Below are 13,231 nucleotides of genomic sequence, written 5' to 3'. Positions count from 1 at the left end.
TTGGACTGCGCATTTTTTCTGAATAATAGACATTTCTGGATTGACTTGAAATTTCTCACACAGCTCAATATGCTCTCCACCCTCTTTGTTTTGTCAAATGACCATGACATTTTGTACACACCTCTATGGGACTGGCAAGCACGTGTGTGTAAAATTCTTAACAAGATTGGTTGACAAACATGGCCGCCATCAAGCAAAACGTCTTCACAAAGACACATGATGCAAGTACAGAAGAGTGGCACCTCAATTTATGAATTTAATTGTGCTTGAACTGGGTTGATATGTAACATTTTTGTATCTTGAAGCAAATTTCTCCATAACAAACAATGCGCCACACCTGGCTTGACAGTTTAGTAATTAGTTTTCTTGCGTTTGGTGTTTTCTTCCTGTCCAGCACTTTTATATTCTAGTGTACACTTCCTGTTACTTGTCTTTGAAGCACTTTTACTTTGTTTGCTCGGTTTGTAATCAAACCTCTTTGGGGTCAGTTGTTGCTGCTGGCTGCTTGCTGGAACATTGCTTCTTGTATGTCTATTGTCTGGTGACTGCATTAAGTCTGCATTGTATTTTCATAGCTTCCCTTATGCTATGGGGGGCGGTATAGCTCGGTTGGTAGAGTGGCCGTGCCAGCAATTTGAGGGTTGCAGGTTCAATTTCCGCTTCCACCATCCTAGTCACTGCCGTTGTGTCCTTGGGCAAGGCACTTTACCCACCTGCTCCCAGTGTCACCCACACTGGTTTAAATGTAACTTAGATATTGGGTTTCACTATGTAAAGCGCTTTGAGTCACTAGAGAAAAGCGCTATATAAATGTAATTCACTTCACTTCACGCTTCCTGTGCACTTCCAGCTGCACTAGTTCTTGTTTTTTTTTTTCTTGTGCACTCCCAGCTGCACTCGTTTTATGTTTTATACAATGAATACCTTTACCTGCACACTGTTCCCTGGGATCCTTTGTATCTTCGGATCATGACAACTATTGCTACCGTACGACCAAAGCGTAACACAATGTAAATATTAATGGCTTCTAGCCTCGTCAAGTCCAAATTTTAGTAAATTTTTTAACTTTGAATGTAAGAAAAACATTGTAAAAGGCTAAAAAACCACTCAAAAAGCACACACTGTCTTTACAGTTGCACGGGTATTTATATGGTTGTATTCCTCACGGTTTATTTGACACCTGAAACGTGACAAATTGGGGCAGAGGGTGGGGGAGGGGGCGCACTATGAACATTAGAGTATTGAAAATCTTAAAATATGTTTTGTGGTAATTTCATCTTTTAGCCACAGCATTAATTGATATGTAGAGTGGCGCTTTCCATCATTTTCAGCAGACTGCTTTGCCAAATGTTCAACCCCCCCTCTTCCTCTCACGCGAGATTCGCCTAGGCATTGGGCCATATGAATCCCTTCCCTACTGTAACAGCAGCACTGTGCTGACTGAAAAAGCAATGGAGATCGATCAATGGCACACAATGGCTGGGTACCCTGAGACGTAGCCCGTACGTCAAAATATATTTCAAGCGAAAAGTTACGAGGGCCTCGTAAATCCAAGTTCCACTGTAATTACCCATAAGGCATTGACTTTGTGTTGTAATGATGAATGCTAGTATGTCTCCCAAAGTTTTTTGACCACAACCCATAAGGGGGCGCTACAAATGTCATCGCAAGTCATGTCACCAAATGATGTCACCCCATGGTGCTGATCAGTTGTGACTGGGGCTGACTGACAGGAACAGTCCTGGTGTCTTTCCCAAGACGTTTTTTCCAGCAAACGAGCGAGCGAGCTGCCATATATGATCCTAGTGCGCGGATCAATAGGTGTCCGCATCCATATTGCATGATCCCTCTCCCCCTCTCATGTCTCGCAGTCATAGAAGCTCAGCCGCGTCACACGCGTTCATTGTCAAGCGCTCGCGCTCAATTATTCATCTGTCCTCCTCCGCCGCTCGCTTCCCGCCCTTTCGCTTTGAAATGTCTCCTCCCCGTCCGGAATAAAGGGCTCGTTGGCGCTTTCATGGGGTTTTGTTGAAGGGTGAGTAGTAGTAGAGCCAAACATTTGTTTAGAATAAAGGAGTCAAAATTATTTTTTTCAGTCCAAAGACTTTTTTTTTTTTCTTCATTACTATGTCATGCTGATAATGATAATGCGGCTTTTAAATACCGTATTTCCTCAAATAGTAGGGATATGAATCCTACAACACTTTGCAATTCAATTGCAAAGTGCCCTTTTTTATAGGGTGACGATTCATTCCAGAATCAAATCTCAGTCCAAAAATAATTTGCGATTCAAACCAATATTTCATTTGGTGCATTGGCTAAGTGGTTCTGTGACAGGGCACTCAATTCTAAACACAAAGGATCCTGTTAAAATTAATTGAAATCTATTTTAATCGTTTTTTGGAACTCTGCAATCGCACAATTTTAACATGTAACGTGCCTTGTAAAACGAGAAAGGCAAGCTACATGGCCACCTCCAAAGACATTGCACCTGGGGATAGGTTGACTGGGTTGATTGGCAAAACTAAACGGTTCCTAGTGTGTGGATGTTGTCTGTCTGTGTTGGCCCTGCGATAAGGTTAGCGCCTTGTCCAGGATGGATGGATAGTATAATATATAATGTATGGATAGTATAAAACTACAATAATGTATTATTTCATTATTTAATCATAATTGTTTATCAAATTTACTGTAAAAAATATATTTTTCAATAATATTTGTGTTTTATTTATTTATTTGTTGCAAAACATAAATGTATAAATTATAACTATGCAAATATACTCTATATATTTCTAAATATTATTGCATTTGTACAGACATCACCGAAAATAAAACCCAGATTGTCCCCCCTCAGTTAAAAATACAATCGTATGATAATTATTATACCTGTATTCCAGCTATAATACCATACTAAAATGTATGGTCATGTATATCATTGTTTATTAAAATTGTTATTAAACTAAAAATACATAATGCTTCTATTATAATTTGGGATGCGACTTGTCCAAGGTTTACCCCGCCTACTGCCTGAATGCAGCCGAGATAGGCGCCAGCAACCCCTGCGACCCCGAAAGGGACAAGCGGTAGAAAATGGATGGATGGATGGATGGTTTTTTATTTCCATATTTATTTGTGGATAAAACATACAAAGATATGTACAATTCTACAAAATATTGCAATTAGACTAGTAAAGTGTTCCTCCATGATAAAACAAAATAAATAAAATACCTCACTTCGCATAGACAGCTGATTTTTATTTCTTAAATGTACGATTTATATTTGTTTTAAAACACTAGTACTAATATCATTGTAATACCGTTAGTATAATACGTATTATAAACTAAATGTTGGTATTTTATCATGTATAACTGGGGAACACATGTATAAAATGTAATTTAAAATTAAAAATCCGGTTGTGGAAATCTTGAAAAAAAATTATGAACAGCTACTATTGTACTTTGCTACTATTTGATGAAGTTAGATTTATAAATAATATAATTATCCTGCTCTTATGCATACAGCTGCAAACTAACATACATAACTTCTAAATTTTTCTACCTTTCAGGTTGGCTGCATGAGCTTGCTAAGCGTTTGGGGACGCCCTACTTCCTTTCCCCCCTGACCGCCCTGTTCCCCACTTCCTCCGCCATCTCCTCGGCCAACAGCAGCCAGTGGAACGCGTCCAGCTCCAGCGAGTTCAAGGTTCAAGGCGCCTGGAACGCCAGCAACGTGACGGCGGGCGAGGCCACGTCGGCCGCAAGCTTCGGGGCCCTGGGCGGCGGCCCCTCCATGCGTAGCAGCTACGTGACGTCACTCTACTTCGCCCTGAGCAGTCTGACCAGCGTGGGCTTTGGAAATGTGTCGGCTAACACGGACTCTGAGAAAATCTTCTCCATCTGCACCATGCTCATCGGAGGTGAGCGGGTACTGTTGTTTGCTAACCTATCTACGGGCTTTCTGTTAGTCTGGTGTGAGTGAGACATCCTCAAAACGCATGTTTGTCTCATTTGTATTAGTTTCTTCTGAAAAACAGACTCATTCTATTGTGTAGGATTTCAACAAATATGGGAAAAAATACTTTGAAATTCTATTGATGTTGTACTCGTTTTATATGTACCACAGTAAAATTGTCAAATTACTGTACCACCATAATTGAGTAAAACCAATAATAGTAATGATTAATCATGATTATATATGTTGCAGGTGCATGTTGGGATTCATGTTTTAGCGCATTGAACCGCATCTCCCTATTGCCGGCAGCACTCATGCACCATGTAGACCAGTGGTCCCCAACCACCAGTCCGTGACGAATTTCCTACCGGGCCGCACAAAAACATTAACTAATTTATAAACTACCACATTTTCTCCGACTTAAATTTTGCCTGTCCCACTAAACACACCAATAAGCTTGTTAATAGATGTGTATTACAACTTTGTTATAGTACATGGGACAAAGCACATCAATGGACATATAAAATGTTAACGTGCCGGATTATAGCCAAAAGCATATTTTTAATGTTGATTTTTTTGCTGTTTTTTCTGCCACATCTAGAAAGCTGGTCTGTGCAAATAATGCATACATTAAACCAGTCCCTGGTGGGAAAAAGGTTGGGGAACCCTGATGTAGACAAAACACAAATATCTGGCGACTTACTTGTTTTGCCAGTTATTTAAACAAGTGGTTGTCAAACTTTTTTCACCAAGCACCACCTCAGGAAAAACCTGTCCCTCCAAGTACCACCATAATGACCAACATTAAAATACAGTAGCGTAGTAAGCCTATGTCTTCATTAAAAACAAAGCAGAAGATCTATTAAGCAAGTATATTTGATATTTTTGGCCCGTGTAACATTACACACAGATTGAACAGTAACACTGTGTTTGAAGATTTCATTAAGTGATTCTTTGGTGTACCACTCGATGGAGCCTGCGTACCATTGGTGGTACACGTACCACAGTTTAAGAAACACTCGTTTAGACAATATTCAGTCCCCCGAGGATTTTGCAGCCTTTTTTATTGTGATTGCCTTAAATGCCTGAATTTGCAAAAGCTATTTTTTTCTAAATAAATTTGCCTTTTTTAAATAAAACTGAATCATCCTGTGATTTTATCATTTATTTTATTGATTTATTAAACTACCCTCTAATTTTATCCTCAAAATGCACAGGATTTCAACAAATATTGGACAAAAAAATACACTGAAATACTATTGATGTTTTACTCATTTTATGCATACCACACAGTAAAAGCTCATTGTAAAATATTTGAGCAATGGAAAGTTCATATGAGTACGTCATTGCGTAACATTTGCAGGGTTCGAGTAAACTTACGCGCACCAGCTGTACACTGAGTACCCTCAAGTCTAACCTAAGTTTCCCTCTTTTTTTGTGTGCATTGCTCAGCGCTGATGCACGCCGTGGTGTTTGGCAACGTGACCGCCATCATCCAGAGGATGTACTCGCGCCGCTCGCTCTACCACACTCGCACCAAGGACCTGAAGGACTTCATCCGCGTCCATCGGCTGCCCAAAGCTTTGGAGCAACGCATGCTGGAGTGTTTCCAGACCACCTGGTCGGTTAACAATGGCATCGACGTCAGCGAGGTGAGACCATTTTAGCACTTGGAACACTCATAAGGCAACCTTCCTGGCGACAGAGTATGTCTCTTTCTGGTCCATAAGGGGTCGGTACAGGTCTTGGACCTGGACACTATTCTCAATAGCCTTAAACGCAGGTTATGAGCCAATCAGAAGACAGAAGAAAGATATTTTAGGAAAGGCACAGATACAAGAATCAAGTCATAAAAGTAGCACAATGGAACATCGATTTTTGAACCCCTCTCTATGCAAAGTTTTGATTTACAAACTTTTTGATCAAGCCAAATACGCCCTTCTATGTACGACCACTTCATTTATTCATCTTGTGTTCCACCTGCAGGGCAGGCAAAAACCAGGGCGCAGCATTTTTGGGGAGGTGTAGCCCTCCACGTCACTTGCTGCACATTGCAGTACACCCGTATATATCAAAGGTGTTTAATAAAAATACAAGCATGTTTAAAGGGGAACTGCACTTTTTGGGGGAATTTTGCCCATTGTTCACAATCCTTATGAGAGAGAAGATGACAAAAGTGTTTGTTTTTTTTTTTCACATTTTAACATATACAAATCGGTTCGTTCTTGGTGGCTTGTAATGCAGCTAATGGGATTAAGCCATTCTACCTCTAAATCACTTTGAAAATGCATTAAAAAACGTCAACAATACTTCATTTACGTTTTGTAACCTGCTCAATAACCAAGCTGTAGCAACATTGTTATTGTAAGAGCGAACACTTAGGAACTATTTTTCTACAGTACTAACACAACAGCATGCTACAGTATTAGCCATAAAAGCTAACTACGGAAAGAGATGAGCAAGCTGCTACGTCAGCACGAAATGCTTTTGAGTTTTTTAATGCACAACACTGTGATACGTCACCAATCTGTACTGACTGAAAAACATGAACAATCATATTACAGTGTCTGTAAAGTATTAGCTCACGTGTCATGTTTGTACACAGCTAGCCAGACAGTTTATGTACTGCAGTGTACGGTGATGCTCTGTGTATCATGATCAATAGTGTAGTGACTTACTTGATGGACAGTTGTCCATTTGGTTCAGCTTGCCGTTCATTTGGGTAAGCAATCCATTAATTCGGCATGGCTTAGCCCAAAGTTACAGATATGCAGCAGGACCATTTCGAACTCTCTCGATATAGCTCGGTTGGTAGAGTGGCCGTTCCAGCAACTTGGGGGTTGCAGGTTCGATTCCCACTTCCGCCATCCTAGTCACTGCCGTTGTGTCCTTGGGCAAAACACTTTACCCACCTGCTCCCAGTGCCACCCACACTGGTTTAAATGTAACTTAGATATTGGGTTTCACTATGTAAAGCGCTTTGAGTCACTAGAGAAAAAGCGCTATATAAATATAATTCACTTCACTTCACTTCAACTTCTGTCTGCTCCAACGTTTCGGCTTCTATAAGCAGCAGTTCATCCTCCGTGCATTCAGCTTCAAAAAGATAAGGTTGTAAATCAGGGGTCACCAACGCGGTGCCCACGGGCACCAGGTAGCCTGTAAGGACCAGATGAGTAGCCCGCTGGACTGTTCTAAAAATAGCAGCACTTACCAGTGAGCTGCCTCTATTTTTTAAATTGTATTTATTTACTAGCAAGCTAGTCTCGCTTTGCTCGACATTTTTAATCCTAAGAGAGACAAAACTCAAATAGAATTTGAAAATCCAAGAAAATATTTTAAAGACTTGGTCTTCACTTGTTTAAATAAATGCATTTCTTTTTTTTACTTTGCTTCTTATAACTTTCAAAGAGACAATTCAGAGAGACAATTTTAGAGAAAAAATACATCCTTAAAAATGATTCTAGGATTTTTACCTTTTTACCTTTTAAATTCCTTCCTCTTCCTCTTCTTTCCTGACAATTTAAATCAATGTTCAAGTATTTTTTTTTATTGTAAAGAATAATAAATACATTTTAATTAAATTCTTCATTTTAGCTACTGTTTTTATGATGAAGAATATTTGTGAAACATTTCTTCAAACTTATTATGATTCTGGCAAATCCAGAAAATCTGAAGAATCAAATTTGAATCTTATTTCAAAGTCTTTTGAATTCCTTTTAAAATTTTTGTTCTGGAAAATCTAGAAGAAATAATGATTTGTCTTTGTTAGAAATCTAGCTTGGTCCAACTTGTTATATATTCTAACAAAGTGCAGATTGGATTTTAACCTATTTAAAACATGTCATCAAAATTCGAAAATTAATCTTTATCAGGAAAAATTACTAATGATGTTCCATAAAAATAGTTTTTAATTTTTTCAAAAAGATTAAAATTAGCTAGTTTTTCTCTTCATTTTTTTCGGTTAAATTTTGAATTTTAAAGAGTCAAAATTGAAGATAAACTATGTTTCAAAATTTTGTTTTCATTTTTTTTGTGTTTTCTCCTCTTTTAGACCGTCCAATGTAGTGTTTTTTTCATCATTTATTCTCTACAAAAAACTTTCCGTGAAAGGAAAAAAAATGTACGACGGAATGACAGACAGAAATACCCATTTTATATATATATATATATATATATATATATATATATATATATATATATATATATATATATATATATATATATATATATATATATATATATATATAGATTTATTTATTAAGGTAAATTTAGCAAAATGGCTTTTTCTGGCAATTTTTTTAAGTGTGTATCAAACTGCTAGCCTTTCGCATTAATCAGTACCCAAGAAGTAGCTCTTGGGTTCTAAAAGGTTGGTGACCCATCCATCATCTTCCGCTTATCCGAGGTCAGGTCGCGGGGGCAACAGCCTAAGCAGGGAAATCCAGACTTCCCTCTCCCCAGCCACTTCGTCTAGCTCTTCCCGGGGGATCCCGAGGAGTTCCCAGGCCAGCCGGGAGACATAGTCTTCCCAACGTGTTCTGGGTCTTCCCCGTGGCCTCCTACCGGTTGGACGTGCCCTAAACACCTCCCTAGGGAGGCGTTCGGGTGGCATCCTGACCAGATGCCCGAACCACCTCATCTGGCTCCTCTCGATGTGAAGGAGCAGCGGCTTTACTTTGAGTTCCTCCCGGATGGCAGAGCTTCTCACCCTATCTCTAAGGGAGAGCCCCGCCACACGGCGGAGGAAACTCATTTCGGCCGCTTGTACCCGTGATCTTATCCTTTCGGTCATGACCCAAAGCTCATGACCATAGGTGAGGATGGGAACGTAGATCGACCGGTAAATTGAGAGCTTTGCCTTCCGGTTCAGCTCCTTCTTCACCACAACGGACCGGTACAACGTCCGCATTACTGAAGACGCCGCACCGATCCGCCTGTCGATCTCACGATCCACTCTTCCCTCACTCGTGAACAAGACTCCTAGGTACTTGAACTCCTCCACTTGGGGCAGGGTCTCCTCCCCAACCCGGAGATGACACTCCACCCTTTTCCGGGCGAGAACCATGGACTCGGACTTGGAGGTGCTGATTCTCATTCCGGTCGCTTCACACTCGGCTGCGAACCGATCCAGCGAGAGCTGAAGATCCCGGTCAGATGAAGCCATCAGGACCACATCATCTGCAAAAAGCAGAGACCTAATCCTGCGGTTACCAAACCGGAACCCCTCAACGCCTTGACTGCGCCTAGAAATTCTGTCCATAAAAGTTATGAACAGAATGGGTGACAAAGGACAGCCTTGGCGGAGTCCAACCCTCACTGGAAATGTGTTCGACTTACTGCCGGCAATGCGGACCAAGCTCTGGCACTGATCGTACAGGGAACGGACCGCCGCAATAAGACAGTCCGATACCCCATACTCTCTGAGCACTCCCCACAGGACTTCCCGAGGGACACGGTCGAATGCCTTCTCCAAGTCCACAAAGCACATGTAGACTGGTTGGGCAAACTCCCATGCACCCTCAAGAACCCTGCCGAGAGTATAGAGCTGGTCCACAGTTCCACGACCAGGACGAAAACCACACTGTTCCTCCTGAATCCGAGGTTCGACTATCCGACGTAGCCTCCTCTCCAGTACACCTGAATAAACCTTACCGGGAAGGCTGAGGAGTGTGATCCCACGATAGTTGGAACACACCCTCCGGTCCCCCTTCTTAAAGAGAGGAACCATCACCCCGGTCTGCCAATCCAGAGGTACCACCCCCGATGTCCACGCGATGCTGCAAATTCTTGTCAACCAAGACAGCCCCACAGCATCCAGAGCCTTAAGGAACTCCGGGCAGATCTCGTCCACCCCTGGGGCCTTGCCACCGAGGAGCTTTTTAACTACCTCAGCGACCTCAGCCCCAGAAATAGGAGAGTCCACCACAGATTCCCCAGGCACTGCTTCCTCATAGGAAGACGTGTTGGTGGGATTGAGGAGGTCTTCGAAGTATTCCTTCCACCTATCCACAACATCCGCAGTCGAGGTCAGCAGAACACCATCCGCACCACACACGGTGTTGATAGTGCACTGCTTCCCCTTCCTGAGGCGGCGGACGGTGGTCCAGAATCGCTTCGAAGCCGTCCGGAAGTCGTTTTCCATGGCTTCCCCGAACTCTTCCCATGTCCGAGTTTTTGCCTCCGCGACCGCTGAAGCTGCACACCGCTTGGCCTGTCGGTACCTGTCCACTGCCTCCGGAGTCCTATGAGCCAAAAGGACCCGATAGGACTCCTTCTTCAGCTTGACGGCATCCCTCACCGCTGGTGTCCACCAAGGGGTTTTAGGATTGCCGCCCCGACAGGCACCAACTACCTTGCGGCCACAGCTCCGATCTGCCGCCTCGACAATAGAGGTGCGGAACATGGTCCACTCGGACTCAATGTCCAGCACCTCCCTCGTGACATGTTCAAAGTTCTTCCGGAGGTGGGAATTGAAACTTTGTCTGACAGGAGACTCTGCCAGACGTTCCCAGCAGACCCTCACAATGCGTTTGGGCCTCCCAGGTCTGTCCGGCATCCTCCCCCACCATCGCAGCCAACTCACCACCAGGTGGTGATCGGTGGAAAGCTCCGCCCCTCTCTTCACCCGAGTGTCCATAACATGAGGCCGCAAATCCGATGACACAACTACAAAGTCGATCATGGAACTGCGGCCTAGGGTGTCCTGGTGCCAAGTGCACATATGGACACCCTTATGTTTGAACATGGTGTTTGTTATGGACAAACTGTGACGAGCACAAAAGTCCAATAACAAAACACCACTCGGGTTCAGATCCGGGCGGCCATTCTTCCCAATCACGCCTCTCCAGGTTTCACTGTCGTTGCCAACGTGAGCGTTGAAGTCTCCCAGTAGGACAAGGGAATCACCCGGGGGAGCACTTTCCAGTACTCCCTCGAGTGTTCCCAAAAAGGGTGGGTACTCTGAACTGCTGTTTGGTGCATAAGCACAAACAACAGTCAGGACCCATCCCCCCACCCGAAGGCGGAGGGAGGCTACCCTTTCGTCCACCGGGTTGAACTCCAACGTACAGGCTTTGAGCCGGGGGGAAACAAGAATTGCCAACCCAGCCCGTCGCCTCTCACTGCCGGCAACGCCAGATTGGAAGAGGGTCCAATCCCTCTCGAGAGAAGTGGTTCCAGAGCCCTTGCTGTGCGTCGAAGTGAGTCCGACTATATCCAGCCGGAATTTCTCGACTTCGCGCACTAGCTCAGGCTCTTTCCCCCCCAGTGACGTGACGTTCCACGTCCCAAGAGCTAGCTTCTGTAGCCGAGGATCGGACCGCCAAGTGCCCTGCCTTCGGCTGTCGCCCAGCTCACAATGCACCCGACCTCTATGGCCCCTGCTATGGGTGGTGAGCCCATTGGAGGGGTGACCCACGTTGCCTCTTCGGGCTGTGCCCGGCCGGGCCCCATGGGAACAGGCCCGGCCACCAGGCGCTCGCCATCGTGCCCCACCTCCGGGCCTGGCTCCAGAGGGGGGCCCCGGTGACCCGCGTCCGGGCGAGGGAAATCTGGCTCCATGATGTTTCTTCTTCATAAAGGTCTTCGAGCTGCTCTTTGTCTGATCCCTCACCTAGAACCTGTTTGCCTTGGGAGACCCTACCAGGGGGCTTTATGCCCCCGGACAACATAGCTCCTAGGATCATTGGGACACGCAAACTCCTCTACCACGATAAGGTTGCAGCTCAGAGAGGAGTTGGTGACCCCTGTTGTAAATCCTTATGTGTCCCAAAATAGTAGTATTTGTTGTCTATTACCAAGTCTACCAAGATTATACACACACGTTTGATTCCGGTAGTAGGAACAAATTGGTTGCAGGAAGTCGGAAGTGCGCTGCTATGGAAACGGAAATAAATGCGCCGAAGAATTAGTTCCGGCTGTGCATAAAATTACTAAAATACAGTAAATATTTTACATATTACATATCGGCATCCTCCCACTTCCAAAGACATGCACCTGGGGATAGGTTGATTGGCAACACTAAATTGGCCCTAGTGTGTGAATGTTGTCTGTCTATCTGTGTTGGCCCTGCGATGAGGTGGTGACTTGTCCAGGGTGTACACCGCCTTCCGCCCGATTGTAGCTGAGATAGGCACAAGCGCCCCCCGCGACCCCAAAGGGAATAAGTGGCAGAAAATGGATGGATATCATTACGAATGTGTCTGTGACAATATATATACTTTCAGTGTGTATATAAAAGGTTGATGGAGGGTTTTGAAGTTGTTATAGATGGCTTTAATGCTGCAACGGTGACTCCCTTTAAGTCTCTCATAATGATTGCGGGGGAAAAAAGTGCAGTTCCGCTTTAACACACATAGATTCCCTTCTTTCATGAAGTTAATAATATAAGTTGGTGAATTACCTGATTCTGAGGACTTGCATTGATTTGAATCAGACAGGATTCACAGTAGTGCTGATAAGTTTCGAAACTTCAAATTTACGTTGTAGATGGGGGAAAAGTCCTCCTCTCTGTCCAATACCATATTAAAGTGGTTCTTTTTTAACTTCTTACTTGTCAAGCTTACATACTCGATTTTATACCCTTTACAAAAAATACATTGACGGCAAACTCTGTAGCTTGCTAGCTTCTGTGCGCTAGTTTTCTCACACCCTTATTTTATTAGCGCGGGCAGGATGGAACAGCACTTTTAATGTGAAAACAGGAACTGTTTGACAGCAGGTACAGCGCAACAGTCTGTTGAAATAAAACGTGCTTCTCGTGTTCCTGCTAGCAATTTTTTTCCCCTCCTCATACTGAACTCGCAGCAGCGTCATCTCACAAGATCCTCAGGCACTGTGGATGTCAATCAAGTGACACCAGTGACGTGATAGTGAAAATTGACGATTGCTAATTTCTAAGTCTATGTTTAGTTTTTATGCCTGGCTGGCGATCGATTGATACTTTATAGTGCTTCAGCGTGTGTGCCTTTTTGTCGTTGTTGTTTTGCCTTTGACAGGTTTTGTTGATTGTCCCCGCTCAATGTGAGTCCCAAAAGACAATAGACCAGCATGAAAAGAAGGAGGGAGAGTTTAAAAAAACAAAAAAAAGACTACTGTATTTGCGTGGAGTACATTAGTGCCGCTCACAAGTATGGAAGAAGTGACGAAGCAGTTTTTGTACTACAGAAATATTTACTTGTGATGAGACCGGATTTTTCTCAAAATACATGCCAAAGCAGACTTATTTCACTGCTGAGGAAACAACACTACTTTGTTCAGCGTTACAAGAGCACACTCC

At 43.4% G+C, this 13,231-nt stretch overlaps 1 protein-coding gene across 1 annotated transcript in view; it reads left to right on the top strand.

Annotated features, from left to right (window-relative positions):
* kcnh3 (potassium voltage-gated channel, subfamily H (eag-related), member 3) overlaps positions 1-13,231 on the top strand; it is a 284,953-nt gene that overhangs the window by 240,160 nt on the left and 31,562 nt on the right. Inside the window, exons 8-9 of the mRNA XM_061879639.1 lie at positions 3,566-3,916; positions 5,404-5,603. Of these exons, the coding sequence (XP_061735623.1) occupies positions 3,566-3,916; positions 5,404-5,603 (551 nt within the window). The remainder of the gene's footprint in view (positions 1-3,565; positions 3,917-5,403; positions 5,604-13,231) is intronic.

This window comes from Nerophis ophidion, linkage group LG19 (assembly GCF_033978795.1).
Source record: "Nerophis ophidion isolate RoL-2023_Sa linkage group LG19, RoL_Noph_v1.0, whole genome shotgun sequence".
NCBI classification, from domain to species: Eukaryota; Metazoa; Chordata; class Actinopteri; order Syngnathiformes; family Syngnathidae; genus Nerophis; species Nerophis ophidion.
This window is presented reverse-complemented; position numbering and strand designations above follow the sequence as displayed.